The sequence below is a fragment of the Sciurus vulgaris genome (genome assembly GCF_902686455.1).
Source record: "Sciurus vulgaris genome assembly, chromosome: 2".
Taxonomy (NCBI): domain Eukaryota; kingdom Metazoa; phylum Chordata; class Mammalia; order Rodentia; family Sciuridae; genus Sciurus; species Sciurus vulgaris.
The window spans coordinates 163,328,273-163,355,868 of NC_136462.1; the positions used below are offsets into that span (position 1 = coordinate 163,328,273).

The 27,596-nt window shown below is 36.2% G+C and overlaps 1 protein-coding gene across 2 annotated transcripts in view; it reads right to left on the reverse strand.

Annotated features, from left to right (window-relative positions):
- MACROD2 (mono-ADP ribosylhydrolase 2) overlaps positions 1-27,596 on the reverse strand; it is a 2,108,743-nt gene that overhangs the window by 459,276 nt on the left and 1,621,871 nt on the right. Inside the window, exon 9 of one of the 2 annotated variants that reach the window (XM_079128510.1) lies at positions 4,557-12,215. The exons of the other annotated variant lie outside the window; for it this stretch is intronic. Coding sequence (XP_078984636.1) covers positions 11,964-12,215 — 252 coding nt within the window. The 3' untranslated portion in view covers positions 4,557-11,963. Of the gene's footprint in view, positions 1-4,556; positions 12,216-27,596 lie in introns of those variants that run through there. 2 annotated transcript variants of the gene reach the window in all.

Below are 27,596 nucleotides of genomic sequence, written 5' to 3' on the forward strand. Positions count from 1 at the left end.
TGAGTCTTCCATTCCGAGTTATTCTATTATGCCAATTTTATCATTTATAAAGCATATATGTACATAGCAGAGATAATCCTATCTTCTACATATGGGATACACTTCACATTTTAGTGTATGTCCTTCCATTTTAACTTCTATTTTTATTTTTTAGAACTGGAACCATATTGAATTCATAGTTATACATCCTGTTTTTTAATATAAGGTAATTTCAATATTTCTCACATCACTATATTTCACAAGTTCTTGATGGATGCATTTTCCTTATTATTAATTTTTTTTTTTGGTACTGGAGATTGAACTCAGGGGTACTTAACTACTGAGTCACATCCCCAGTTTATATATATATATAATTTAGAGACAGGGCCTTGCTAAGCTTCTGAGACTGGCTTTGAACTTGCAAATCTACCTCAGCCTTCTGAGTCACTGAGATTACAGTTGGTATCACTGCATCCAGCTACAAACATTAATTTAATGATTATTCTAGTCTAGCATTTCAATTAAGTATTTATATTTTTGCATCATAAATATTATTTCAATGAACAAATTTAAATGACTCACTGACCACATTTCTCAATTTTTTCCTTAGGACACACCTAGAAGAAGGTCTAGACATTCTTAAGGCTCTTGCTAGATTGCTTAATTATGTTCTAGAAGTTTATACCAGTGCCATATTTTTTCATAAAAATATTTGGTAAGTTTATTTCCTCAACTAACTACAAGATCCGATTTTCTAATTTTTTTTCTTTTCTTGGCTCTTCCCACAAAAATTTGTTTAAAAGAAGTAGAGAGATGAAAAGAAAGCATAAATATTTAAAGAGTATCATCCAGGGAAAACTAAAAGTCATTGGGAACTTGTATGTGTATCATGGTGGGTCATATGGTAGGGACGGAGAGTTGCTGACTTCTAAAGGAAGGTGGTGATGCAGGCATGGAGCAGCTCCAATGCCTGCTCTTGTTTCTCCTGTATGTTTCTGGGAAATCATCTTTGATTCCCCATCAGAACCTTACAGTCCCAAATTACTGGATAACACATTGAACATCACATACATCCTGAAGCAAAATTACTGGGCAGAGTGAGTGACCCAACATTTGAGTTAAGCATAAGATATAAGTGAAAGGACATACAGAAGAGACAATCAATATGAACTGAGACTAGTAAGAAATAAATCAAGTAGGCATATTAGCTACAAAAATATGATATCTGAAAGTAAGAACACCGAAGATGAGATAAATAGATGAATGTTAATGAAAAAATGAATTTGTTGTCTAGGAAAAAGATTTAGGAAATGTTTCAGGTTGCATCAGGAAAGGATAAAGAGAAATATAAGAGAAAAACTAAGAAATGTGGAGGACAGAACAGAGTAAGAATCAGATTGATATCAAATTTGTAAAGTAACAGAAATAATGAAGACAATAAAGTAATGTTTTCAAAGAATGAAACAAAATAATATTAAGAAATCAACAGAGGCAACAATGTCAAAATGGGGGGGGAAAAGGACTTTTTAGTTGCATCATCCTTTCTATTTTGAAAAATAAAGTTGGCCATTCCCTTATGCCATGTGCAGTGACAGTTCAGACAGACGAAAGAAATAAGGCAAAACCCAAAAGATTTGAAAGTTGTTAATTTTATTGCATTAAAAGAAGAAATTTATACTCAATAAAGGACAGGTGGGGAAGAATCAACAGACAAGCATTTGATAATCATTAGAAATGAAAGTAATGAGATATTTCTTCCTGCTTAGAAATTGGAAAACTGAGTAATGCCTCACATTGGTAGAAATGTGTGGATGCAGGCCAGTGGAAACCCTCATATATTATCAATGTAGTGAGGATTAGTGCAGCCATTCTGGATGTCAGTCTAGCAATCTCATTCCTGGGTATACACCAGAGAGATTCTTACATGGTCTGCTAAGGAGGACGTGCAAAAATATTGTTTGTGGTAGAAGGGAACTGGAGCCAATATAAATGTCTATCACTGGATAAATGGCTAAGTCAGATTCCACACCATGGAATTACACGAGGCAGTGACCAGTAATGGACTAGATTTATAGCCAGCAAAATGAATAAAAATTTAAAATATCATGACAAGAAAAGTAATAAAAAATGGAAGAAAATTAAGGAAGGAAAAAAAGAAGCTAGCAAGTGAAGGGAAAAAAGTAAAGATAGAGTATAGCAATAAGATCTAGTATAACAACATTTGGTAAAAGTTATATTTATATTCAAAACACAAATGATTACATCACACATATAGGAGCATATGCTTATGGAGCAAGGGAAGGGAAGGAAATGGTAATTGGTTATGGGGTATGAGGGAATTGGATAATGAATTAAGTTAGGATAACTTTTTGTAGACAAAGGATAATTAGCAAGGCATTGAGAGTCCAATGACTCAATCCTTTGCATCAACAGATGGACAGACAGACAAATGAATGGGAAAGAACACTGAGACAGGCTACTCTTTAAAGACTCTGTGGTAAGGGCTCACCTTCTCATGATCACCCGCAGGAGAAATTTGTGGCTCTCCTTATTTAATTTACCAGTGATGAAAGAATGGTTCATGGAGAGGAAGCAAAGTGGCTCATAGGGACTCATGAATGGTAGGATGAGGGTAGTTCATGTTCTTAAACCATTCCAAACTGCCTTGGTGAAATCTCTTCATGGGGATGGTAGTAGTGACTACAGATGAGCGTAAGAGATAGTGTGAATATTGTATCACTGCAACGTCACAGCTGGGGCATAGTGTGGCCACTGCTCCTTCCTGCAGACCTCATGTGAGGGCATAAAAGAGGGACAGACATACATAGCAACAGGAAGTGGCTTCCTTCAGCCTTCTTGAAAGATGCCAGATGCCTCCTACTGTGTGTGGTACAAACAAATTGATATGATATGAAATATTTAAAACTTTTGCATGCTGATCCATGTTCCAAACAAAAGTCTGCTGTCAGAAAAAAGGAAAATAAAGAAGCTGAGAAATAGCTACTCAGATAAAAGCAAAATGCTGTCACAATGCCAATTTCTACTTAAGAAAACAGACCACCTCTTGGAGGGTGAAATTTCCGTGCTCAAAGGCATTACTGCAGCACTTAAGCATGGACCTGAGGCATGTGATCTTAATAAATCTTATTCCATATCCCTTGGATTACTATTAAAATAGGGTTACAAGAAGTGCCTCTTATGAATACAGTGACTATTGCAAGTAATTATAAGGAAAAACAATAATGTATGCCTCTGTTATGAGGATAGTTTACAATTAGCCGCAAATGCCATTGTGCCAATATTTGCAGTAGGGGACTGGGCACTAGAGAATTTGAGATACAAATCAAATTTTGCAAGTGGAAAAAGAAAATGGCACTACCTCATGTTATCAGTACTTCTCCTTAATAACATGGGTAAACACCAGAGTCTCATCCTAAGAAAGGGAAGATTAAGCCAGAGCTCCTTATCAGTCTGCCATGAGAGACCTCAAGGTGTCAGAATTAAGTCCTGCAGGGTCACAGCATGAGATGGGGATAATGTGCAGTGACAGCACCAGCATCAATATTCCAAAAAGCAACTAGATAATTGCTTCATATCACATCTAACACACGATGATAAAGGCTGTCAGAGTAATTACTCCTAGGATACCAGGGACCGCCACACTGCAATTATCATCACGGCCTGGGTTAGTTTATATGTGATTGTGTGAGTCTCTCACTGCTGCCAGATTACCTTCTTGCAGATATGTCACTCAGATTGGTAGATTTAGCTCTGGGAGGCACAAGGGTTTCTTCTGAAATACAGAGATTGAAGTGCACCAATTTAATATTTGCTTCTTACTGGTAAAAGCTCAAACCCATTTGATGAAAGCTGACAAGAAGGGGAAGCTTTGAAAAAGGAACCTAAACCTGGAAGTACACTTTGGATGTTTTCATCATTCTCCAGTATTCCAGCATATTTTTTTTCCTGAGATTTCAAATAATGAAGACAAAGGAGACAAAGTTCCTAAATAAAGGATGTTTGCAGCCTTGCAATAGAAATAGAAATAAAACTTAGGGGAATCAGGGAGGTTTCATTTACTTCATTTTATTGCTTTCATAATTTTCTGATAAGGGATCACACTACCTAAAGGACTCATACAGAAAAGTTTCTGCAAGAGTCAGACAAAGGAAAGAAAAAAGGGAAGAAAATAGAATATTTTGTGACAGAAACTTTCAATTAGCAGCTCCTGACCAGGCTGAGAGGCCCAGAGAAAATATGATCAGAACCTGTTGAGTTATTCCCGTCTAAGTCAGATTAAGGACCAACCCTGCCTTTATAATTTCAATAGCTGCAGAAACATGTAACTTCTCATGGTGCATGTTGATGTTGTCTCTTACCTTAAATGGACAAGAGATGCCTGTCAACAAAAACATTGATCTGTATCTGCAAGTTTGGGATATCTTTTAATAATAATCTTTTAATGATAATAATAGTATCTTTTAATAATAGTGATTATTGAGAGTAGACACTGAAGTACCTTACATGAATTTATATGTTTTATCACATTTAATTCTCAGCCATTCAGTTGAGTATTACTATTTTCCCCATTCTATTGCTAAGAACACTAAAACACTGGAAGTTTTAATTACTGGGCAAAGTTTCATAGCCACTAAGTAGCAAGGTCAGGATTTAACTTCAGAAGTAAACTTCACAGACCTTCTACTTGACCATAATGGCAGAAGCACCAACTATGACAACTATGATGAATCAACTGACAATTTGGCATCAAGTGACAAAAATACGAGTGTCTTTCAAATGTCCATTGAATGTTTTATAACTCAGAGCCTAAAAGGGCCGTGTCAAATTCACTTTGATTTAGATTTGCAACCCATGTTATAATTTTAAAAAAGAAAAGAAAAGGAAGGGGGAGAGGAAATAAGGTTTGCAGTGCCTACAGACAAATGGAAGCTTAGTTTAATTTCTTGTCATACAGATAATTAGGCACCAAATAGGTCCCTAAGGTAATTAAAAACACAATAAAGCTAATGAAACAAAGACTGTATTCTGGTTAAAGAGGGGAAAAAAATAAAAGTTATAAATCACTAGCAAATCAAGAATTTCCTCAACAGGTGGATTATACTTATTTTTTAAAAAATTACTGTCATTCCTCAGTATCCAGCGTTGTGCTTTAAGTCAGCTTTGCATATGTGTCCAGTATCATCGTGAGCAACAATAAATCTGTTCTTACATCTTCTTGGGAAGGAGGGGAGGCCCTGAAGGTTGAGTAACTGAAGCTCTGAGTCAGACTTCTAGCATCTTGGTGCTGTACTGGTACCCAGATGAGCATAAGGAGTGACTGTGAGGCATCCTGAGTAGTTGGAAAGTCAGTTGTCCGTGGAGAGGGGAACCATCTGTATTTCTTTAAAATGAGGGAGAGATCCCAAGAATAGGATTGAAACTCACATTACCGCATTTCCTAGACTTGCTTAGACTTGGCCATGCCACTGCCCTGTAAAGAGATAATATTTGTAGGAGATATTTTAGTCAGATTTTGAGTCACTGTGATTAAACTACTTAGAGGAGGAAGAGTTTATTTGGGACTCAGAATTTCGGAGGTCTCAAGTATAAACAGCAGACTCCATTGCTCTGGGCCCAGGTGAGGCAGTATATCATGGTGGAAGGACCACCAAAGGAAAGTTGCTCAGTAGAAAGGTCAAGGGGGCCACAGGGAAGATGAATCCTTTGAGAGCACATCCCCAGTGACCCAATTCCTCTAGCCATACCCCATCTGCCTACAATTACCGCACAGTTAGGCCATTCAAACTAGTATAGACTGATTAGATACCAACTCTCAAAATCCAAATCATTTCATCTCTGAATAACAATCCAAATCATTTCACCTGTGAATATTCCTGAATTAACAGGAGATGTTGGGGGGATACCTCATATTCAAACCATAACAGAAGGCAAGGCTCAGATCTCCTTACTAATTCAATCCACTCAGATCATTGAATCTCCACTATATTACTGGTCTGTACTCAAAAGTAAGTCCATTTCTTATAAAAGAAAATAGTTACAAATCTTTTCTTAAAATCAGTTTTATAATCTAAGGGGCTAATTCAGAAATCATGTTGACTACTCCAGAAAACAAGGACTCTAATATAATAAAGAAGATTGATTGAAAATGCACATATGATAAAAGAAATGTCCCAGAATTCTGCTTTATACGATTGGAAGTTTGATCCAGAGAAAGAGCTCCAGGGAGGGGGTCAGAAGGCTAAGGTTTGAATTCTGCTGATTTATTCACTGCTGTGCAACTGTAGGAAAGATAGCTAATCTGTCAGGGCCTCTGTCTCCATTAGCTTTAAAATAGAGAAATGAATTCTTGCTTCATGGATTGTCATGGACATTTAACTAGACAACATCTGTAGAGATGCCTACCATGATCTCTGGCATTCAGTGGCTTCTCCAGAAACACTATATTGATGGATCTAAAGTATTTTCCCAAGTAACAATATTAACACAGGTCACCATAGGTTTCATATTCCATCTCTTGACTGAGAATTTAAATGTCAACTTTATGATACACTAAATATTTGTATGTATTGGAGGTTCCTTATGTATCTTCTATTTATGATGTCATATTGTGATTATGGATTTTAGATGTTTTGATACCAGTGAATTTTAATATTTAGTAATATTTAGTAGTTTACAGTACATTGATGTTATTTCTTCCTCATTTTTCTTAGAGAATTTCTCTGGCTAATCTTGATGTTGTATTTTTCCATGTATCTCTAGAAACTACATCTTAGGTTAAAAATTCATGTGGGCACTAAAAGCTATGAGCTATCAAGCCATAAAAAGACATAGAGGAAACAAAAAAAGTGAAAGGAGCCAATCTGACTGGACTACATACTGGATGGTTCCTGCTAGAACATTTGGGAAAAGGTAAATCAATGGAAACTGTGAAAAGAGTAGTGGTGTTTGGAGGGTGAGTGAGGAAGAGGAATGAAGGGCAAAGCACAGAGGATTTTTAAGGCAGTGAAATTACTCTGAATGACACTACCATGGTGTATACAAGTCATTAGACATTTGTCCAAATCTATAGGAATACAGGACACCAGAACTGAACCCTAATGTCACTCTGGGTTGTCAGAGCAGGTTCATTAGTTGTGTTGGAGGTTCCCCTTTGGTGAAGGATGTTGCCAATGGTGGGGCTCTGTACACGTGTTGGGGCGTGTGGGTGTATGGAAGATCTCTGAATCATTTGCCAGATTTTACTGAAAATACAAACTTCCCTAAAAAATAAAGCATATTAATCTTTTGAAGAAGTCATGTTGCAATTTTATTGAAATCATGTTGAATTTATTTCTTAAAGACAATGAACATTTACAGAGTTGTGCTTTGCTGTTCAAGAACATTGTCTATTTTATTGGTTCCAGTTTTTCTTTGTGATTTTCAGTATATTTTAAGGTTTTCTTCTCTTTATATATACAAATATCACAAATTTCAAAAACATAGATTATTAATTTTGTTTATTTCATACTTTTGGCAATGTAGCTTCTATTTCTCTCATATATTCTCTTTATTACCTATACATGAAGTTTGCTATTATTTCTGCATCAATATAGTATATAGTCATGTACATACTCATATGAGCAGGTTTTGTAAGTTGATTTTCTTGGTTTTCTGAGAGTACAACAATAGCAAGAATACCCCTGGAATGCCAGAAAATTATAGATATCCTTCTTCTACTACTTCCATAGAAGACGTATTCCTTCCAATGTTCTCCTGTTAAGCATGACAGTGGTTTTCATATTGGCCATTAATGTATTTTATCATAAGGAAGAATCCAGCTATTTCTTTATATACTCTGACTTTATACTAAGTAAAATCAATAGATTAAATTTTTTTTTTTTTTTTTTTTTTGCAGTGCTGGGGATTTGAACCCAGGGCCTTGTGCTTGTGAGGCAAGCACTTTACCAACTGAGCTACATCCCCAGCCCAATAGATTAAATTTTTAAAGGAAAATCATTTAATGCTTTATTTCAGTGACAAATGCCAGATTCTATGTCTCAAGAAGTTATAGCAAAGGCATAACTAGCAGCTCCCAGTGTGGTCCTCTGGATCAGCAGTGTTAGAATCACTTGAGAACATGCTAGAAACACAAATCCTAAGGCCTCACCACAGACCTATCCTCTCAGAGTCTCTAGACATGGAGTGGCCCAGTAAGTTGTAATTCAACAAGCCCTCCAGAGGATTCTGATGCATGTTAAAGTTTGAGAACCACTGGTGTAGCTGGATTAACAGGTCAAATAAATGATGGACAATGAGGGAACGCTAGGCTGTTATCTGGGAGAGCCACAACTGTCCCTCAATCAACTGCTAAATGGCTAGAAATATACTAAAGCTTCCAGCTGTCCCAACATCTTCCCTACCCCATTCAGAACAATACTCTCCTCTTTCCTTAAAGTGGAAGCTCAATCCCAATTTCTAACCTTGATTAAATAATAAAGGCAAGGCATTGCATCATGATGAAGTTTCTGTTGACAGTGACATGTTTTAGTTCAGGGTTCTCCCAGAAGCAGACCCTGAGACAAAGACTCACAGGTAGTAGTTAATTTGGAAGGTTGTCCCAGGAAGCACCTATCATGGAATTAGGAAGTGAAACAGGGAAGAGAAAGGCAGTCAAGAAAAGGTCCACTGTCAAGACAGACAATTCAGTAGGCAAATGGAGCTTGATCCTGGTAGAAAAATCTCAGAACGTGTGGAAAAACTGAGGTACAATGCGGGAATGATCCCAAGCTGGAACAGGAAGTTGGGATATTTATATATCATCTTCAGAGAGTCACTGGATGAGCTGCTCCTAACCGTGAATTTTGCCAGGTTTTCTGCCCCTGGGATAGAGAGATATCAGTCTCAGGGACGCAGATAGTAGTGGCTGCAGTGTCCTTCTACGCCATCTTGGAGTAGGCAGGGGTGCGAGGGGGACATTGACATGTCTGCTGCATCAGGTCCCTGAGGTTAGGCTGTGACCATGCTGCTTCCTAATTTGGTACATCAGCATTATTACATGTATCAGATTCATAAGCTCCAGCTTGAGAAGTCTGGAACCTAGTGGTCCACCTGATGAAGAGATCCACAGAGATGGCTCTTCTTTGCAGTAGAGAGAAAAGAGGGTGAAGGCTGTTCACAGACCTGAACAGATCAGTACAAACCAGGGGAAATGTGAAGTTGCAGGGAAAAAATATCAAAGAATAGGGAGGGAGGAAGGTGAAAGTAGACATGGAAGGAAATAACATCACAATTTTAGCAAAAGCCATCCCCACTGCTTAAGCAAGTTGCTGTGACCTGAGGGAAGAGGAGGCACAGGACATGTTATCGATGCTCATCACAGGTACAAATGCCTTCTGTGAGTACATCACAGGAGTAAAAGCACAGGACAAAATGTACCTGAAGTGACCCAGCTCATTAGTGGTGAACAGGGATTTGAAAACAATGGTAGAACCACTTCACCTATTCAAATTCCTTTTATTTATATTTGCTTAGGATTTTTATTTAAACATTTATTTTTCTTCAACCTTATCCTCAACTGTAATAGCAATGAAATCATTGATTTGAGATTACCTTTTTGTTTTGTTCTAAAACATACACACATAAAAGTATAATTATGTTTAAAAAGCTATTCCATGCTAGCTCAAATACCTCAAGTGCTAACAGGCAATATTCTGGCAAACAGAGCTCTGTAATTTTCTTTCTTTCTATAATACCAAACATCTACAGAATAGACTAGAGGTTCTCAAACTTTACCTTAAGGAAGAATAGACTATAAAACATTCTAAAAATGCACATATACTTGTCTCCCATTCCAAGAAACTCTGAAGGACCCCTAGTGAGACCCAGGAGATTACATTTTTGACAGGTATCCTGGGTAAGTCTAAGCAAGTGGCCATAGGACAGGTAGAGAAACAATCTATGAAGTAAAATCATTTAGAATAGCTTAGGAGGGTCTTTAAGGTCGTATCTAGTGAGAAAATAACTCCTGACTTAAAGTTTAATTACAATAGTTTCTTCCATATCCTCAGTTTCACTTTGAGTGATTTTAGTTACAGTCAAGTGTGGTCTGAAAAATCTTAAAAGGAAAAATGCAGAAATACACAATTCACAATTTTAGACAATGTGCCATTCTGAGCAGTGTGACAGAAACTGGCATGACAAAAATTCCATGTTCTCATACTTCCCTCCCATTCCAGCCATAAATCATCCCTTTTTTCTGTACACACCCCTCCCCCAGTACTGACCCTCCTAAGTCATTTAGTAGTGATCTTAGTTATCACATCAACTTTGCAGTATCTCAGTGCATGTATCACGTATACCCTTAGACAGCAGCCTAACCCTACATCTCAAGGCCTACCTTGTCTTCGTCTTACTTCATCTCACCCCAAAGACAATGTATCCTCTCACATCATCACAAGAAAGAAAAGCATAAGAAGATACTTAGAGAGAGAGAGAGAGAGACTATAATCACAAAACTTTATTATTAAATTATATGGCTATAATTATTCCATTTTATTACTAGTTATTGTTAATTTCCTACTGTACCTAGTCTATAAATTAAATTTTATTGTAAGTATGTAGGGATAGGGAAAAAAAAAAACATAATATAAAAGGATATGGTTCAGAATTATCCAAGGTTTCAGACATCCAGTAGAGGTCTCAGAACATATCCTCTATAGATAAGGTGTACCAAGGTCATTATTTAACAACCAGAGTAGCAGAGGAAGTATCTTCCACAAGGTGTGTGTTGCACATGTATGTACACATGGGCATGCACACACAAGTGTGTCTGTGTGGCAGGGGGTGATCACAAAATGCCCATGGCATAAAGGAGCACAAAGGTGCCCCAGGAGGCTCAGGAATGTAGCACTAGGAGAGGGTAGAGGATTTTCTGCAAGAAAGCATAGAATCTTGGGGGATTAAGAAAGATATTATTCAAAGGTACCTACGTTCCTGGTCCCGAACCAGAGTCCCTCTTCAGAAAATGGAACAGAACTATTGTTCCCTTTCCTTTCCACCCATGACAAGTTTTGTGAGCATGCCAAAGGCTGGGTAAAAATGGAGACTTGAGGGACATTGGATTTGATATGTAATCTGCCCTGTAAATGAAAATTTTCTAAGACTGCAGGGGAAGTCAGGCAAAAGGTGAAGCCTTTTTCAGCAGCCAGAATCCCAATAGATATTTTCTACTAGGTAACGAACATCTCTCAACCTTGACAGAACTTGATTACAATAGTTTAGTATTAAACACGATGTCAGAACAGATCTCTCTCCTGAGATTGTGAAGAGGTGAAGAACTTGAACTGCAGTTTGCAAACCTTGGTGCTGTCTCAGGTGTTTGCAGAACAAGTTTTCTGCCCACTCCCATCTCCACATTGTAGCAATAGAGAATGGCTACCACCTGAAGACACAGAAAGCCAGACGTTTCTTCAAATTACAGCATGACACCTTCTTTCAAAGGATCACAAGGAGGTTTCAGCAGTTAGACAACAGGAGTAGTGCACAGGGACTGTGGATATCATTTAATTCATCTAAATCATCTAATGTGAATAATTTTACATCTTTTGCCAATAATAGATATGCTTCTATGTGTTGATACAATTTGGATTTTAAAAGCAAGCATTCTGTTACATATATACATCTGTACTGAATTGTGAGGTCAAAGAAAATGTCAAGATTCTGGAGAGCAAAGTATATGTATACAGAGCACTGGTGATATGCCTCTCAGGACCTAACTGAATATGTTCACAGACCATGCATTCGATGAATTTTTACCTGGTGATCAACCTCACTGGTTGATCAACTGACAAAACACCAAAAGCAAGGCAGAATCAGTAACAAACTAGGATGTCAATTCGAATGATTTACTTCAAATTGATTGAGGAAAAAACTATTAGAAAGACCACAACCCTGCATTTTAGTTAATTCATCCCATAAATACATTCTCAGCAACTACAAGCTAGGCATAGTTGATGAGATTTAAAACATTCTGTCTCTTCTAGTGAAAAGGGTACAACAGTGAACAAATGAAATAGTGGCAAATGCTCTGCAATTAACTGAACAGGGTAGTGGAGTGTCAGGCAAGAGAGGTGAGCCATTTTTCCAAAATGGTGAATGCAAGTAATGGGCAGAAGCCAGCCATGCACAGAACTGAAGGCAGGAAATTTCAGACAGAAGGGACATTGTGCATAAAATAACTGAGATGACACAAAGACCACCATTTAATCTGAGATAGAAGGAAAGTTATGGATGAAGTGGTCTGATCATTTAGGGCAGAGGTAGGCTAAATATGGCCCACAGCAAAATCTGGCCCATTGACTGTTTCTATAAGTAAATGCAAGTGAGACCCAACCTTAACATTAATTGATGTACTGCCCATGGCGCCTTTCATCCTATAATTTCAGGTGTTAGTACTTGTGACAGAGACTGGCTAGTCTGCAAAGCCTAAAATATTTAACATCTAACTCTTTGCAGAAAGTTTCCTGGCCCCTAAGACAGGACCTGGTATATCATAACAGAAAGTCTGGATTTTATTTTTACATTTAAGAAGTAGTGCCTAGAAGATTTTTAAGCAGCTTCCATATTATTTGCCTGACTTTTTAATGTCACATGAACACTATTTGGGAAATGGTCACAAATGAGATAGTAAGGAGACAAGTTCAAAGTCTCTTGCATTATTGCAGTAGAAGATGGTGACTTGTGTTAAAATTGATGCAGATTCAGGAAAAGAGAATTAAAAGGAACAAGTGAGGGAGGAGACAGTGCTAGTTGTCAAGTTATTGATCTCATTTTCAAACTTACCCTACAACATTTAGCTTTGCAATGAGGGCTGGGTCTTCACCTTTGTACTTTGCTAGGACTTCTGCTTAGACTCTGGCTCTACGGGGCGCTAGCGGGAGAGGGCAACCAGCAAGGCTGGCACCTGCACCTTTCCCTTCAACTTCACTCCAGCCTTCCTTTTTCACCCTGGTAGTGGTGGAACCTTTTCTTAGCAGTAGTTAATTTTATCTTGCTACTTTCCCAGTAAATTTCATAGTACTCTGTTCCATGACACTGCACCCCAACAAAGCCCACTAACTCCATATGGCAGGGTCCTGGCCACACAGGGCCCGGAGCTCAGCCCCCAAACCTAAGTTCTACCCAGGAAGCAGCCACTCCTCAGAGGTGAGAGTTTCGGCTTCTCTGTGCCCTTCTCAAAGCTTCTACATTTGAAACATCTGCCCTCTTCCCTCAAGGCAGTAGCTGTCCTCTGCAGTTGTTGCCACAATAACACCTTAACAAACTCTTCTCTCAATTTTCAATTACCTGGCTAATACATTCTTTAAATGAGGATATATAATTATTATACCCTCTTAAATTATTAGTTAACACTCTTTTTAATAAGTTCTCAATAAAATACCAGGAGAACGTGCTGTCATAAAAGACTAAAAAAAAAAAAAAAAAAAAAAAAAAAAAAAATGTGTTTCAACAAGAGACATCAAAGAAGAAAAACAAAATAAAACAAAACAAAAGAAACAAAGAATTGACCAGCCAATGGATTTGGAAGAAGGAAGGTTTTGGTGACAATGATAAGGTGTCTGGTGAAAACTGGTTTGATTTTAGTATTCTGGAAGTTGAGTTTATAAAATAAAATTATACAATTGAGTATATAATGACTCCAGTGCTTTAAACCTAAAGAAATATTTCGTCTTCCTTTGTTTTGTTTGTAATGGGGGGGGGGGGGGGTCTCATTTATTACCTTTACATTTCCCAGGACGCTCTTTCTTGGTAGTGTAATGACTCAACTGCAGTAATTTCAACTGTCATCTGTTATGACATAGGATTCCTAAGCATGTGGTTGTATGGGGGTATTCATTTTTAATGAATCCTATGATTGGAAAAAAAAGAAATATTAGATGGAGATGACCTTTATAAAGATGACTAATAGATTTGGAAGCCCAGTGGAGTTGGCTTAGGAGAGATGGGGAGGACAGAAAGTACAGAGGAATAACATGGTCATCTTTGAGGATTTCTGCAGTGAATGAAGCCACTGAGGGGGTCAGTCTATTCAAGATCAGAGTTGTGAATACATGCATGTAGACTAGTGAAAGCAGATGCAGACCACATCAGCCAGATGAAGTGTGACTGTTAGAGGGAGGTTTTTGAATACCAGTAAGATAGGTGGAATCCCGAGTACAGGAGAGAATTTAGCTTTGAATGGAACCAGGGGCACTATGCCAAATTGTCACAGGAAGAAATGTGTGACTTTTGATGCGGGCAGGTTGGGGCATTTGGCAATGAAAAAACAAGGTAATTCTTTTTTCACTTTACCTGCTTTTGGGATTTAAAAAACCCACAGTCACCTAGCCTTCCAAACCATTTGCATTGCAAAATGGCTATTGTCACCCACATCATTAGCAGAAAAGCGTTTTTGATTCCCAGTGATCACAGAAATCAATATTCAGGGTACACAAGTGATAAAAACTTTCTTCTTGACATGGAGAATAAAGATATAGGACTGGCACATTCCGGAAGTGATGTGAGTACCCATAATTACCATGATAAATTTGCTGAGTACTAAAAATAATTCTGTATTTTCCTGCAGGATTTGCAAGCTAATAATAAGCAATTTCCAGCTGTGTGCTGTGACAGCAAAAAAGAGGGTCTAACATCCTTATAATTATATTTTCCATATCCGTATTCATATTAGAAAACACTGATTAAGACCCCTGTGTTTAAACTAGCATTTTATTGTTAAAATTTCTATGCAAGGTAACTTCTATGAAAGCTGGTTATACTGTAGACATCAGACTTCAAAAGGAGGATTATCAAATATTTTTATTTTTTAGACTTTTTAAGTGCACAGCACACCTGTGATTGTAAAACAAAAGGACTAACAACAGTAAGAACTGAATTTTTTCTACAGAGCAGATTCCATGAACACATCCTAAGGGTGCCCCTCAATTTGGCTGCTAAAGCTGCATTGAACAGCAGACTTCACCACATGAAAGTTTGGGCCTAACTCACTTCATTCTGCTCAACAAAACCAGTGTGACTGAGAACAACTAAATCAAATAGTTATTTTGGGGTCTATTTTCTCTAACTTTGAAGTTTGAACGTTTTGAGCACTTGAAATGTCACTACTCAAAGAAAGGAGATAACTAACTCTTCAATCATGAATTCACAGTTGATTCTTGGAAGTATTGGAGGGAAAATGGTATTACTCTTCAGAACCACTTGTTAAATTTTGCTTGCTCCTAGGTTGGGCCACACCCACTCAGGTTTCCCATAACAAATTTCGAAGCACATAGCCCTTGGCTTCTGATTTAGGCAGGTAGATGAGGCCACTAATACTGTTGTTCTACTACTGTTTGTCCCCAGAGAAAACCAGAGAAAGAAAAGTATCTGACCACAACTTAGATATGCAAAGTTGGCTCAAAAAATATGAAGACGAGTCTAACAGAACCACTTAGAAATTTAGATGGTGTTTGACTTAAATTGGCATTGTTTTCAACTCAAGTTCCCTAAAATTAAACAGAAAGGCAGAAATTCAAATCAATAACGACCAGCATTATCCATCTTTCTGTGTATTCGTATACTCTGTTACTATAGAGGAGGTACCTTATTGCTAGGAATGAGATCAATGCTATATTGTTTGGTTTTACATTCTTTGTTAATTTTAGCAATTGAAGTACAAAATATGTACCAAAACAAATGCTTTGTCATAAGTGTACAGATTGATGGGCTTTCTGAAGCTGAAAACACCTGTGTAATCAGCACATAGCAAGGCCATTATCAACACCCCATATTTGCTCCCTTACAGTCACTGCCCTCCCATAGGTAACTTCCATCTGACTTCTAATGTGTAAATTCACTTTTTTATTGTTACACCTTATGTAGGTGGAATCACCCCGTGTGTTGTTCCTGGCATCTGGCATTGAGTTTGGTCTTTTAACTGTAACTGGAAGCCATTACAGTTTATTGAGCTCTTGCCAAGGAGTATTCAGAGCCCTTACTGCATCATTACCACATTCAATCCTCATAACCACCTCCTGATTAGGGGCTATTATTATCTTCTTTAAGCAGGTGAAAACACTTCCAACTTCAGGATGTTAATATATCCTAAGTCATCCAGCAATAAACGCTGGAGCCAGGGTTCATGCTTTGTTTATGCAGGTTCCAAAGTACAAGTCTTTCCCATGCAGACTTTCAAGAATGTAAACAAGGCCAAATGCCCTTGATTCATCAAAACTCATAAGGCTCTGAGAGCTCAGAAAAAAATACTATCACTTAGATGTGGATTCTGTTAACTGATCATGCATCCCCCTGTTATACCACCTCAGAACTTCCAGATTAACATGAACTGTGGCTACATTCTTAGTAGTCTAACTTGGTGTCAGATAAACTACAAAGTGGCACTAATGTTACATAGCATGTGGCCCAAGCGTCTTTACTTTATCAACTAAAAACAAGACACAATTACTCAAAGAATACACGAAGGTTCATAACCACCAATCAAAAGAAAATGATAAATTAAAAAAAAGTAACCTATTCTATAAGATTCTAAGTAGTCATAAAGAAAAAAAGAGTAAAAAGAATAAAGCATATCATTACAGAATGATAGTTTCAGGAAAGTATTACAGGTTATAAGCCAACTTATGAATGCAAATGAATATGTTATTACAGCAGCAAGTCTGGAAGCGAATATATGCACATACAAACACAGACACACACAAGCGAAAGAAAGAAAACAATTGGAATGAACGTGCACCAAGGGGTTACACCTATGTAATTTTTCCAACTATTTACACAGAAGAAAGGAGTTAATCAGAGAAAATATGTACTTCCAGAATACTTAATGATCCAAAGGAATCATTAAGTATCATTAATGCTTTTTAGCTGTGGTCATGACAATACAGTTGGATTTCTAAAAAAATCATTACCTGTTAGAATTACATACACACTGAAGTTATGAAAGAAATCATATACTGTCTGGGAATTTTTAAAAAAGTAATCAGTGCTGGGTGGAGTTGGGGGTAGAGATTAACTAAGAGTAGACATGAATACATTACTGGTAGAGCTGTGAATGAGTGCAGAGTACAGTGGGTTCACTACACTATTTTCTCTAATATATGCTTTAAAGTTTCCATTATACCCAGCGGCTCAGGAGCCTGAGGCAGGAAAATCTCAAGTTCAAACCAACCTCAGCAATGGTGAGGCACCAAGCAACTCAGTGAGACCCTGTCTCTAAATAAAATACAAAATAGGGCTGCGCATGAGAATCAGTGGTTGAGTGTCCCTGAGTTCAATCCCTGGTAGCAAAATAAAATAAAATAAAATAAAATAAAGTTTCTGTTGTAAAATAAAAAGAAGAGTGACTGCTTCTGGGGTCATAAGAGAAAGGTGTTTTCAGTGTTCTTTGCTTGATTATATTATATCATCTCTATAGAATATATTTTGCATCTGAAATAGGACATATTATCTAAAAGATTGTGAAAGTAGTGAATGGAGCATATTTTGCAGTTCATACTCACTCTCTTACCTAGGCAAATGTATTAAGAAATAATCCCTTTGAAAGTTAGAAGTCAGAGGATCATTAAATCACAGGAACCATTTGCTGGCTGCTGCTGTGTATAAAACAATTTAAGCTGATTGATTTTCTTCCAACATAACACCTACTTCACTGTTATCAGTGTTATTACAATGTGCTAAAAACAACTTGGGGGAAATTATCAGGGTTGATTAATTAGGGAAAAGCAAACATTTTCATAGAAAACTAGATTTCTAAAAACTCACAAGGATATTTCTGCATTTCAGGATGTTTCTGCCAGCTGTTCCTAAATCAGCTGGGTATTTCTTTTCCATTCCATCTTGGGATAAGTTACACTCATAGTGGAAGATTCAAAGTGATCTTCACTCAAAGGCCAAATTTCTGTGACCCAACCGCTGGGAAGGAAAAAAAAAAAAAAAAAAAAAAAAAATCTTGTTCAGGAAACAAGGTTAATCAGTCTGGTGAAACACTGAGGTTTTTGACCATCAGAAAACTATCTTCTTAACATGGACAGAAAAACTCTGGCCTCTGCAATCAAAAAATGAAATAGCATTAGTATGATGTTGATGCAAAGAAGAAAAAGACGAAATGGAAAGTTTTTGGTTGAGAAATGAAGAAGAAATGTTTCCTTGTTACTGTCTACAAACTCAAAATAAATGCTTCAACAGAAGTAGCTAGGACTTAGGGGTCAGGAAAAATACAACTACAAAGGGTAGCATAAGGGAGTTTGGGGACGACTGGAATTGGTCAGGTATAGCATGAGGTGGTAGTAACATTAATTTCCACGTGTCAACATTTATCTAATCACATACCGAACAAAACTAAAGAGGAAAATGGAAAAAAAAGTGATTTTCAGTTTCATGCAAATTAAATAATAATAATAATAAAAAGAACATAAAGCACAAAAGCATTCCAAACTTTATGATTGTCATTAGTATGGTAGAATTTCAAGAATTTTTGAATAGCCAGGTGTGGTGGTACATGACGGTACTCCCAGATACTAGGAATGTTGAAATAGGAGGATCAGGAGTTCGAGGACAGCCTCAGCAACTTATCAAGACCCTGTCTCAAAATTAAAAATAAAAAAGGCTGGGAATGTAGTTCAGTGATATAGCATCCCAGGGTTCAATCCCCAGTACCATAAACAAATAAACAAATGAGTATAAGTTATTGTTAAAAATGTTTTTGAATGAATCAATAAGTGAATGAATGGATGGGTTGAAATCATGAGTGAATAAAATCATTGCTTTTAAAGTGAAGACAAATTGTTGAAATGTATTTTAAAATACACTGAAACAAAACAACTAAAACCAATTTTTGATCTAAGAAGTCAACTGGAAGGAGACAGGGATCTTCAGAAATGCTAGACATTCTCTATTTTACTTCAGGTACATGTTACACAGATGTGCTCAGCTTGTGAAAATTCTTCTATCACTTATATGCTCCTTTGTTTTCTTTTTTTCTTGTGTTGCTAGGGATTGAACCCAGGACCTTGTGCATGCAAGGCAAGCACTCTACCAACTGAGCTATATCCCTAACCCATGTGCTCTTTTCTCAACAGATAATGTTTCCAAAAAATGTTTTAAAATTATTAAAATAATATCATCTATTCTATCTTTCAAAAATTATAAATAAATGCCTTCCACAATTCAGTTAAACAGAAAATTGCCATGCCTAATGACCCAGTATTTTTCCTTTCTGCTTCTACCAAAACCTGTTAATAAGGATTAAGTAATCCATCATTTCTCCTTTCTGCTTGGTTGCCATAGGGCTCTGAGTAGGAACCCCTGCTTAGCTTTAGGACCTCACGTTTTCTGCTGTCTTATTTTTACCTTTTCCAATCCATGACTTTTAACTCTTTATTTTAATGATGTGTTAATGCTTGTGCCTTATATTTTAAGTCATCTTTAATCTCCTTTTGAATGTAGACACAGCACAGATCAAAAGCTCCAAACAAGAAAGGAGATCCTTATTTAAGCACTTTACAAGCAACCCTGAAAAAAAATTAGAATTCCTCTGTTAAAATGAAATGATACTGAAACTTGCTCCTCAATACAACACTTTGTCCATTCAGAGACAGAGAGTAGTTATCTGTCTTTTCTAGATGGATACTAGAGATGGTACAATTCACTTTGAGCTCATATCCAAGGAGGCTGAAAGACATATTATAGGTAAAGAAAGAGGGAAAGAGAACAAGAAAGTTAAAAGAAAACCCTTATGTATGAGAGGAACAATTCATACCTTAGACTTTGGAGTTCAGTGATAAATAACAGCTGAGTCTAATTTCATACACGAGCCTCGTTAAATTAGAAGAAAATGGAGTGACTAGCAAAAGAATCTAAAACAAATGCAGCCATTTGCTCATGCCTGGTAACTGGATTTTCCAGTTGTGAAATTCATTTCATTTTCAGATTTTTCAGCATACTGAGAATGCTCCCTTGCAGCTTGAATCCACACCACAATACAATAAGTACAGTTTGGACTTTTGGAATGGAAGCAAAAAGTGTTGGGACTGATGCAATAAAGTCCAGTCCTTGTATGGTCTGGGCTGCTTTGAAGTTGAAGTGATGAAACTTTAAACCGAGACATTCTATAGGAATTGCCAAAGCTAGTAATCTTGTAGAACATTCCTATTCTTTCATGGTCTGCTGCCTTCTTCTACTCAGTCCAAATCTCTTTCAGAGTTTGTCTGTGTTCTTCACATGAAGATTAAGAAACTTAATCTTCAAATCCAGGTAAAATATACTTTCATGAAAAGACAACTAAATATAACACTACCTTAAAAGATGAGAGTGAGATAGGTAGCATCTTTGGAATATATGCCAAACTATAGATGATTCTGGAGCTGTTATTGTCATTGTTGTTTTCTACTGAAAAACATGAAGATCTGATGTTTGACTCACTTTGGGGTTTCACTAGAATGCAGGTTTCTGGGGTAAAGAAGTCATTATAAAATACCAAATATGCAGTCCTAGAAAAAAGTTGGTGAATACTCACTATCTGGTGCCTGAAAGTGTTTGGAGTTTTATTGAAACTGTATATGATTTTTTTTTAACAACTATGCTCAAAGATTAGTGGTTAGAATTAATGCTACCAAACATCTGTAGAAAAAAAAAAAGCATAATTATCTATCTTCCCCTTATGTTAGGCCAATGTCTAAGGTTTGTAATGATCAGAAATGTGTCCTACACAAAATCACATTGAACTACATCTTTTTGAATAGTTGAGATTTGAGGGAAATAAAAATGAACCTCCTAGGGATTTACATTTTAAACACTATTCTGAGAATCAGGTGGAAAGGTAAAATTGTCATAGACATGTCAATAAAAGGTTGCCAAGGAGCAATTCCAGTCAAACTTTGGTACATAATTCCAAGGGCAAGAGAGGAACCAAGGTATTGGTTCAAGAGTACCAGGGAAATGTTGAGGGGGCTTTTGAAGGCAAGGTTCAGAAGGCCCAAGAAACTAAAGGGTTGGTGGTGTAATGTAGGTGAAATCATTCTCACACATTTTAGCTTATTTAACTAATTTAGCAGATCAGGCTTCTTCACTGGAATTATTTATCTGGCTGGAGTTAATCATTTTTGACCATTCCAAAGAATAACTACTAATAAGATAATTCATGGGCTTGCTTATTTCATGCTGTCTTCTTCTTTCTATGCTTAAATTAGAGAACTGAGAACAGAAATGAAGGACTTTTGCTGATTTTCCTATGAAATATTCCTCACAGACCACAGTAATCTTGAAATCTGTGCACATACTCACGCAAAGAGCTGTCACAAACCTTTCCTACAATAACCCTGTTTTTATTCTCAGAGGGGGAAAAAAGCACCAATACAACAACAACAAAAAAGTTTATTTAAATTAATAAAAATACTATTCTATCCTGGCATGTGTAGACATATTATAATTTTATTAAAAAATGATGTTCTTTTGGTTCTTAAATGAAATGGAAAAATACAAATACTTTATGACTTAGTGAAAAAAAATTTAGATGAGTGAGACTGGAATGCACTATGCTAGCACAATGCAGTTGTTCTGGAGGTAGAATGGTGAGCTATTTCTTTTTGTGCTTTGTAGGGTCCTGCTTTTCTAAATTTTCTGCGATTAGTTCTTCTGCTTTTTTAGTCATATCATTTTGAAAAGTAACCTTGTGGCTTTGATTTTGATTATTCTCAGTTTATTGATCATAAGAATATTGTTAGCTATGTTTTATAATGATGCAATAGGGATGAGCTGTCCTTATTTATATTTTGAATTCTTCAAGGTAAAAAATCGATTTTCAGCTACACTGGTAAGTGTCTTGCACTTACAAGGTCCTCAGAGGAAGGTTTCCTCCTGGGGCTATGTCTTCCTGAGACTTTTTATGTGGCTTTGATAGTTTGCTGAGTTTGCTGCCTGAAACTGTGCACTCCATCAATTTCACCATGTTGGCAATGAGTTTCTCTAGCAGAATCACTTTTAAGAGTCAAATATAAAATTAGTGTAGGTTCCCATGCATTGATAGAGAAAGGCAATTACTTTTAAACTAAAAGCACATAAAGTCACAGTATGGATAATATACTTCCAAGTTATATCAAACTCTTTGTACTATTAGTATAAAATACCCAAACAGACTAAGTTATAAGGCAATAGTTTCACATTCAACTCTCCTAATAAAATAGCTAAATTAACCAGTAGCTGCTACCACAGTGACTAAACTCTAGTTATATTACATTCATGGTCATGGAAGTTTGTTTTTCTTTTCCTAGTCTGCTTTGTCAGAAATTAACTGTGAAAATTACATGTTAAAAAGGTTAATTTTAAAGACTTTTACTTTGATAAGCATGTTACTAAAGGAATTACTTTAAGAATGATTTTCTTTGCAATTTGAGAATAAAACAAAAGAAATCTTCTCAGTGGCTAATGGATTTGTGATTTATAATAGTGAACAGTGATTTATGTCAGGACTTGGCAAGTGGCTTGCTCCTGTTTCTAGGAAACCGACCCTTTTCTTCTACCTGGGAATCTTGAATGAATATATAATCTCAATCAATATTTGTACAGTGGAAAGCTCCTTTGTCTATTGATTGAACTAGAAAGTGTCTAAATTTTGTGAAAAGGATGTTTACCAAGATGTTTTTTAAAGTACCGTGGAGAAGTCAACACCTGTCTTTAAGATTGTTTTGTGACTGCAGGATATTAATAGCCATTTGTGAAAAAGAGAAAACTGTGGTCAACATAAATTTGAGAAATATCATGTAAAATATGTTTTTGCTTTTCGTTTACTATAGGATGTTCAGAAAACTTAATATGACAATGGCTACTTTTAATTTTCAAGAGGAAAACAGAGATTGCAATGAATTCTCCAGTCTATCTGATTAAATAACTCTTGCAGATTAGTGCTTAAAAATATAATTAGGGGAAACAAAAAAAAAAAGGTTAAATGTATTTTGTATTACCCAATACCAAAAGATCCTGAATGCTCAAAAATGAGTGAGAATTACCCATTTTCTTCAAGTTATTGATAACCTAACGTCAGATATGTAGATGTATGATTTATGATTATCATACTGTCATAAAGGTTATGAAAGAGGTTGGTAATAAGTGTTTGAGAAATTCCTCCAAGTCCTAAATTCTAGAATAATATAACATGTGACATAGCTTAAAATACATATTTCAGTGGATCTTAAAAGAAAAAAAATACACTTTGGAAAACACTGAGTCAATATGTTTGCAGGTTTAAATAATATAAGTCTCATCTCCAATCCTCAGCCATGGTCATTGCCACTTTGTGTATTTCATATTATTATGGCACCTCCCAAACAAATAAACGCCTTCCATAATTTGCTAAAGATAAAATTGCAATACTTATTTGTTCCCTGTATGAGATATTATAGGCTCTAAATAGGTAAGTTCTTCTTTTAAACACAAATATATTTAATTATAAAGTTTAAACCTACCACAAAGCTGAATATTTGCAAGGAAATTTGTAGGGTATATTTTCCTAAGAATGTAAACACTGAAGTTACAACAAACTAGTGATATTATAAATATTTTCAAAAGGAAAGTATCTATAAATAGGGTTCCCCCCTAAAATAAAGGAAAAAGTTTTGGGGAAACTATTTGGAGAATAATCATTTCTGTCTCTACCTTCTTGACTTGTCTAAATATAAACAGAAATCCAGAAGTTATAGTCCTTGATTATTTGTTAAAGACAGCCAAAATGTTTCCATTTATCCACATGTTTCCACATGTATAAGTTGCACCATATTCAAAATAAAATAGTGGCTTCAGTAAAAATGTTTCTGTATTAACTACTCAGATCTACAATTGTAGACCAAAACATATCCTTAAGAGTTAAATTTCTTTAGGAGAATCTTATCTAGCAGGTACTATGATGATAATGTGCAAATTAGCAAGTACAACTGATAGAAGTAATCAATTGAAAATAGAAAAAAATAATAATTGATAGAAATTTTAAAATATGAGGGTTGCATAATGGAAGTTAAAGTGATAGATTTAGGAAAGGTATGTAACCCAAGTTGGTCCAATTAGAGTAAATGTCAGGATTTTAAGGAAGTAAGGAAGGCTTTCTCTCTCTCTCTTCCCTCTCTCTATATAAATAAACACACACACACACACACACACACACACACACACACACACACACACACACACATAATTACTTATTTATTTTTGGCTAAACGTGAACCTGAGGAGCTGCTCTCTTGAGTCAGCTGAAATGAGCTGAAAGTGTAGTGACTCAAAATAATGCCAGCATGGAGAATAACAGAATAGTGATAGTGTGGGTATCTGTTGCACAGTTTGAGTGCTGAATCCAGCTGTAACGGGAGCCAGTTCTTCCCTGAACTTCTAATTGCTAGAGAAAAGGAATTCCTTTTCTTGCTTGAGCTAGTCTGAGTTGAGTTTTCCATCAGTTGTAACTAAAAGATACCCATGAGAGTTGGCAGTCGTCATTCTATTCAATTTTTTTTCCAAAACAATTGATCCTCAAACCTAAAATCTGCCCAAGTATGTGTATTAGAGGACTTTCTGCCCAAATTAGTCAAGTCTTTGGCTGAAAGTACAAACTTTTGTACATTGCACACCCCCCACATACACACAAAACCAGGACAGCATTAGTAGGAGGTTTGTATTTCTGATCAACCCAGAATAGAATTGAGGAATAGAACTATTCAAGGCAGGAGTTTATCAGGAGAACTTTCTTCTCCTTCTGTGCAATATTTTGGACTAAGCAGTGTGTTTAAAGATTATTGAGGAAGGCATGTTCTAGTCAAGCCCTTCAGTTAGTTTTTTGTTTTGATTTGTTTTGTTTTGTTTTGTTTTGTTTGCTCCAGGGCAGTGATAATGACTCAGAAAGAAAATAGGAAAGGCAGCTGTGGATAAGGAGACCCTTAAATTTTATTCATAAGACTTAAAGAGTTCTTTTGATAAATTTCATATCATGCCTATAGAGACCATTTTTAGTATCTATAAGAATTTGGGGGTGAAACCATCATAGTTGCTTATTAATGGGAGCCTTAGGTTTGAGCTTATCATTGAAGAAAACACTAAGGTAGAAACAATATCTCATCAGTACCTCATATTTCCTAGCCTCCCTTGCAGTTCACTTGGAAATCCTTGACCATTTCTGATCAAAGAGCCATGAATTGAAGTAATATGTATCACTTTCAAACAAAATTGATGTTACTGCTATTGTTCTCTTCCTAAGTCATAGACTCACTAAAAGTTATATTTTGAGATGACAGTATCACAAAGAAATAGGCCATTTGATAGTCTGAATCTCTGTGTAAACCATGTTCATTAATCATACTGTAATAAACATGGAGTAAGAGCTAGGGTTAAGGTTTGATGTGGTAAGTCACTGAACACTCATTTTGTTTTGTTATGTGGCATAACCTAGCCTATACTGACTATTGCATCAAAACATGAAGGAGAATAATATATTGTGCAGAGATTTTTCTCCCATTCCGAAGGCCCAAATCCTAGAGGACTCAACTTTTTTGGGAAAGAAAAATAAAGAATTATAGGCTTTAGAATTCCCTGAAACTCAAGATAGGATACTTAAAATTCAATATTTTAAAATTTAATTAAATTTACCAACACTTAAAGTTCAGAAGATTTTACTTGAAAATCTAAATTTCTAACTCTGAGCTCACACACATTCAGACCTGGTAATCATTAACAAGAGCAGAGGACCAGAATGGCTATCCCCTTTAGCAGGGAGAGTTGCTTTTCTTCTTTCTATTGTCCCCCATTACAAGCTTCACTCATGTGTTACCACCTGCATCTTACAGGCATTTAAGTTCATGGCTTTTAAACAGGTTCTCTAGGATATAATTCTCCAATACTTAAAAATTACCAGGCAATTTTGGTAGCCACATTAGGGTCTTTAAGTTGTCACTGGAGTATCACTTAAGTACACAGAAGTAATCACTGAGAGACACCCAGGAGTCTTGAAAGAGTTAAGGCAGGTGGATGGACAATGTCCCTGATTTATTCCTGGGGAGTGGTTTATTGTACTGTGATAATCTGGCTTCGACTGAATGTGTTCATGGGAGTTATTTGCATTCTCTATTACTCCCAGGTGTTGGGAGTTCTCTATGCTCCATATGTGGAGCCAAGGGATGTCATATCTGTGGCTTTATCCCAGCATTCTGGTTTAATTTTGCCTGACATGAATATTGAGCTATTGATATCAGCTGAGTCAATTATTGTCACTTTTCAAGTATATGGCCAGATTCTCTTTTTCATGAGTAAAAGAGAGCAGTATTTTTATAAAATTCATAAAAATGATCGTCTTGACTAAACTGCACTCACCATTCATGGAAAAGTTCAAAATATTTACTTTCACTGTGAATTGAAGCCAAGTCTTTTTTAACTAGAACCAGTATATTTGAATAATTTGCAGAAGAAAAGTACACCAATTATTCAAATCAGAAGAGGATAGAATGCTGTAGATGTGTTTCTTTCAGTCATTAATTTGCTTAGTAAAATATCAAAAGCACTTTTTAAAAATTTTGTCAAACTTCAGAATTTGTATTCTTATTTTTTCCATGATCAGAGTAATTTGAGATATAGGGTATACTTCAGTTTCCTGGGTAGATAAGTGTAAGCAGACAATATTTTTATTTAATGCTGATTAACTGTAAAAGGAAACAGTGAAACTATTCTAAATTACTTGACAATCTGAGGAAAACTGCTTTGAGAGAGGAGACAGGTGAAGGCTTCAGATTGAATGCTTATTCACACAGATGATTCAGGGAAGAGTATTTCATTGGGCTCAGTAATCAGGTAGAAATGATGGCAGGGTGAACTCCTGGAAATGCCAAGAGGTGTTCTTGCTTTTAAATAGCAATAAATACAAAGGTAGGGTGGAGTCAGGAAGAAGGTATGAATGAGATTGGGAAAAGTACTGAATGTAGAGTTTTAGTCATGCAATGAGAGAAATCAGTTTCAAGCTGTGTTTACATTTCTAATGGTGTTTCACTGGTGAATAAATATGTGCCAGCTGAATGTGATATTTTTAAGAAGGAATTGGGCATAGTAGCAACTTTCTAATAATTTTTTTCTCTATCTCCACCCTGGCCTTAAGCAGATTTCTAACATCTTCATAGCACTGTAGTGCTCTTGAAGCTCAGCTATCACCTGACTGAGTCAGTTTATTTCTTAGATGCAACAAATGAGGTCACAGGGTTAATAAATGGCAAATGATTAGTATTCTGGTCCCTAACTCCATGCCTGGTATTACTTGTGTCAAGTAGATAACTAGCTTTTCTCTTTACAGCAATACTAAAAGAATACCAAGGAATACTATGACTGATTTATAGATCAGCTGACAATTCTACTTTATACATCTCAACAAATTATGCACAAAAACAAGTTATACTTCTGAAATGTCTCACACTGTTTGGTATGTCATTTAATGTGTTAAAATAATCATCTCAGGTGAGTGCACACTCACCATCTCACCCTCAAATGCACACTTCTATAAAAAACTCCTGTGAAGCAATCACTATATATGCATGAAGTTTGCAGGATCTCAT